Source organism: Petaurus breviceps, unplaced genomic scaffold, assembly GCF_028583685.1.
Source record: "Petaurus breviceps papuanus isolate PSGF00001 unplaced genomic scaffold, PetGlider_PUasm1.0 91133, whole genome shotgun sequence".
Lineage (NCBI taxonomy): Eukaryota > Metazoa > Chordata > Mammalia > Diprotodontia > Petauridae > Petaurus > Petaurus breviceps.
The window spans coordinates 20,278,638-20,282,577 of NW_027187419.1; the positions used below are offsets into that span (position 1 = coordinate 20,278,638).

The window sequence follows — 3,940 nt, forward strand, 5'->3', positions numbered from 1 at the left end:
AGGGGGGAGGGGGAGAGGAGCAGAGAGCAAGAGAGAAAGAGTAAGAAACTAAATGGACTGGTTCAACCCCCACCCCCTAATCAACGTCGGAAAACAAGAGAACAATTATTTGACTCCCCAGGAGACTGATGTGGACTGAGAGGCCCTGAAGGAGAGGGGGGCCCTGAAGGAGAGGGGGGCCCAGAGCTCAACTTCACAAACTAGGCTGCCGCTGGCAACTCACCCACACACAAAATGCCAGACTCCCCCCCTCCCCCTCCATCCAGCAGGGGAAGGAAGGAAGGAAGGTGCGGAGGGAGGGGAGGTGCTTGCATTGTGCAAGCCCACCAAGTAGCACAGAGCTCTCAGCAACTTTTTCCCCACCCCCCTTCCTCCCTTCCCAGTTCCTTCTCCTCCCCTCCCCGCCCCCCACAAACCTCCCCTTAACTCCTCCCGCCAACCTGAGAAAAAAGGGGGAAAGGAAATTAAACGGGAGACCTCCCCAAAGCCCCACAAATCTCTACAACCCTTAGGATTGTACAGAATCTGAAGGGAGCACGGGGTTGGGGTGAAGAGAAAAAAAAAATCTCAGCCCAAAACAGCAGCAATAGGGAGGGGCCGGAGGAGTGTGAAAGTCAGTCGGGAAGAGGCTTAACCCCCCCCTTTCATTCCCTCCCCCGTCCCGTCGTCGCCCCCCCGCCGTCCTCCCACCTCCCCTTCCCCCCCCCCCCTTTTCCCCCCCCCCCCCCTCGGGTCCGGCAGTTCCAGCTTCTCCACTCACCAAGTAGTCTCTTGTCCCACCCCCTTCCTCAGTGCCCTGAGAACCCCCGGGACCAGCCCATCCCAACCAGGCCAGGAGGGCCATGCTTCCAAGTCGCCCCCCCCCCAGCCCAGAGTCCCTGGGTCCCCCGAGTCCCGCGATGGGGTGAGAAGGGACTCATAAACGCAAGCAGAGGGGAAAAGAAGTATGAAGTTACCTGTCTGGAGTGCGATTTGGGCTCCGGTGGCTTAAAGAAGGAGTCGGGCAGCTTCCTGAGGCGCATGGGTACCGTCTGGGGCACATTGGCAGTCTTGGGGTTCATGACGGCGTTGAAGAGCGCCTCCAAGTCGGTCTCCGAGTCCCCCCGGACATGCACAATCTGATGCCCAGCTGGGGGCGGCGGGGCAGCCTGGGAGCCCGCAGCCCCTGGAGGCGCCGGCTGCCCAGGGCCAGTCGGTGGTCCCTGACCCTGACCCTGGGGGGGCTGGGACTGAGCCTGCCCCTGGCCCTGGGAGGCCGGCTGCGGCGGCTGCTGGCCCGGATCCATGGCTCTCCCACCCTGAGCTTCCCTCCCCCCGGCACGCACCCCCTAACCCGGCGAGGGGAGGGCTCCGCCCGTCCGGGACAGCCCCGGACCCGCAACTAGAAAGAACTAAGAGGTGGAGAGGACCGGGGGCCCCGCAGGCGCAGGCTGCTAGGGTGGCCTCCTCTCCCTCCTCCTCCTCCTCCTTTTCCTAGTGTCGGAGCTGGGGGTCCGCGGGGCAGTGCCGCATCCCCGGCAGCGACCCCTCCGCCCCCTCTGGGGCCCCCGGACTGTCCTCCGGGCGCCGCTCTGAAGTTTCGGGAGTGGCTCAGCCCGGGATCTTAGCCGCCAGAAAACTTTTCTCCCTGAACTCCCTCTACGAAATTCAGGTTTGTTCGTTCCCTTCTCCTCGTTCTCTTTCCCTTAGTTTCCTTCCTCCCTTCCTTCCTTCTTTGCTTCCTTCCTTTCTTTTCCCGGCGGCGGCTGCGCCCGAGTGAGACTCAAACTCTCAGCAGACACCAAAACTAAAGTTTTGGAGAACTGCCCTCCCGAGCCGGCCGCCGACTCCGCCTCCTCCTGCCTCTGCGCGCCCTCCCGCACCGAATCCGCGCCCAGGGGAGGGAAGCAGGGGGGGGGGGGGGGAGAGAAAGAAAGAAAGAAAAAGGAAAAAAAAACTTTCCCCCAAAGTTCCTCCTTCCCAGCCACCTCCGGGACCTCCAATTTCTCTCCCTGTTTCACGTGACCACCAAGCGACTGAGATCTCCCCCTCACCCTAATCCTCCCTGGTTGCTTAAAGGGACAGAAACTCTGGTCATTGCTTTTCAGTGTTGCTGCAGTGGAAGTCAGCACTTGGCGAAACTTTGGGCCAAGTCTGAATTTAAGATACCCCACCTCCAGGGATTAAGGTTACTCTCAACTACAGGACATCCTGGGGTGCATGGTGCGGTCCCCTCCCCCAGAGAAATCCGCTCCCACTTCTCTTCACACACATAGCCTTTCCTTCTTATTTGACTGTGTTCTCTTTGCTTTTGTAAAATCACTTACGTTGTAAGAGCCATAGAACTGCACTGATTCCGAGCCCTTCGTGTATTAAAAAGTTAATGCAGCAGCCTTGAGTCTACGAAGCAATAATTGCTGCGAACTCATAAAGCAGGCCAGGCTTGCACTAGGTAGCCCTTATGGATAGTTGCACATTTTAAATAAAGGTCATTTACAAAGAAAAATCTTGAAGTTTCCTCGGTTCACTGCCCTTCCCTAACTTGTGTCTATACACTTTCAAAAAGGAAGTTATAGATTAAAAAAATTATCAGGATAATCTATTGAAGAGGGAAAAAGTAGTTTGGGGTGGGGGGTGGGGGGCTCCTGTATGCTTATTGAAGATATTAGATACCCTTTGCTTATGGAGGTTCAGCTTAATTTATAAAAAGCTGCTTTTTCTGGAAAAATAAATAAATAAAAGCAGAGATTTCTTTATAATCAAGGGGATAGCCTCAACTTTTTAATTCCACCTGTGACATTGTTATAAAATATCTTATTGTAAAAATCACTACATAGTATTTCTGTTGTAACTATTCCCCATGCAAAGGAATCCATAATGTGCTTGTGACATATCTGTGGAGAAACAATGTCTGGAAGTGCTTTAAAGAACTGAGTTTTTTTTTTTCTGTTTTCCGAAAATATAAGTGAGAGGCAGAGAATTTGTAAGATCATAGATTCAGAGCTCCCAGGACCTCAGGCCATTTAGGCCATTGTGCTACTTTTATAGATGAATCAGGCAGTCAATCAACAAGCATTAATTAAATATTTACCATATGCCAGACACTGTGTTAAGATCTGAGAAACAAAGGCAACAAGACAAAAAAAAAAAAAACAAAACCCTCACATTCTCCTGGAGATAACATGTAAACAATTGTACATACAAGATGGATACAAAGTAAAGGAAATGCAACCTGGGGAGGGGGAGGGGGGCCCAGGGGCAGGAATGGAGAGGAGAGATGGGAAAGGCTTCTTCCAGGAGGTGGGGTTTAAGCTGTCTTGAAAGAAACCAGGGGACAGAGCATTCCAGAAATGGAAGATAGCTAAAGAAAGGGTACCAAGTCAGGTGAAGGAACAACATCATCATTGGATCATAGAGTCCACACAGAATACAGTGAAAGAAAACTGGAAAGGTAGAAATGGGCCAAGTTATGAGGGGCTTTAAAAAACCAAACAGAGGACTTTATATTTGATCCCAGATATAACAGACAAGCATTGGAGTTTTATTAAGGGCAGGAGATGACAAGAGTCTGATCTGCTCTTTTAGAAAGATCCATTTAACATCTGAGTGGAGGAAGGACTAGAATGAGGAGAGGCTTGAGATCCTGTGGCAGTCTGTTGAAGTAGCTAGCCCAGGTTGAGGAGACAAGGACCTGCTCCAGAGCAGTTGTGTGAGTAAAGAGAAGGGGACCATAAGAGAGATACTGTGAAGATAGAAACAAGACTTGGGAACAGATCTGAATAGGTGGGGCACATTTTGAGAGAGCAAGCAAAGGTGTCACCAAGGATTTGAGCTTGGGTGATGAGGAGGATGGGGTGGTTTAAGAGTAATAGGGAAGTTTGAAATTGAGTCCAGGAAAGTTAATTTACCGTGTGTGTGTGTGTGTGTGTGTGTGTGTGTGTGTGTGTGTGTGTGTGTGTGT

General features: G+C 52.2%; 1 protein-coding gene and 1 long non-coding RNA gene across 13 annotated transcripts in view; one reads left to right on the forward strand and one right to left on the reverse strand.

Moving 5' to 3' along the window:
* YAP1 (Yes1 associated transcriptional regulator) overlaps positions 1-2,465 on the reverse strand; it is a 147,979-nt gene extending 145,514 nt beyond the window's left edge. For 5 of the 12 annotated variants that reach the window (XM_069079997.1, XM_069079995.1, XM_069079993.1 and 2 more), the window contains exon 1: positions 957-2,463. In XM_069079997.1, the coding sequence (XP_068936098.1) occupies positions 957-1,286 (330 nt within the window). In that variant the 5' untranslated portion in view covers positions 1,287-2,463. Of the gene's footprint in view, positions 1-956 lie in introns of all 12 variants that reach the window. The other 7 variants (XM_069079996.1, XM_069079994.1, XM_069079991.1 and 4 more) reach the window with 3 other exon arrangements.
* LOC138154996 (uncharacterized) overlaps positions 1,536-3,940 on the forward strand; it is a 17,272-nt gene continuing 14,867 nt past the window's right edge. The window contains exon 1 of the long non-coding RNA XR_011166732.1: positions 1,536-1,651. This is a non-coding gene — a long non-coding RNA (uncharacterized lncRNA). The remainder of the gene's footprint in view (positions 1,652-3,940) is intronic.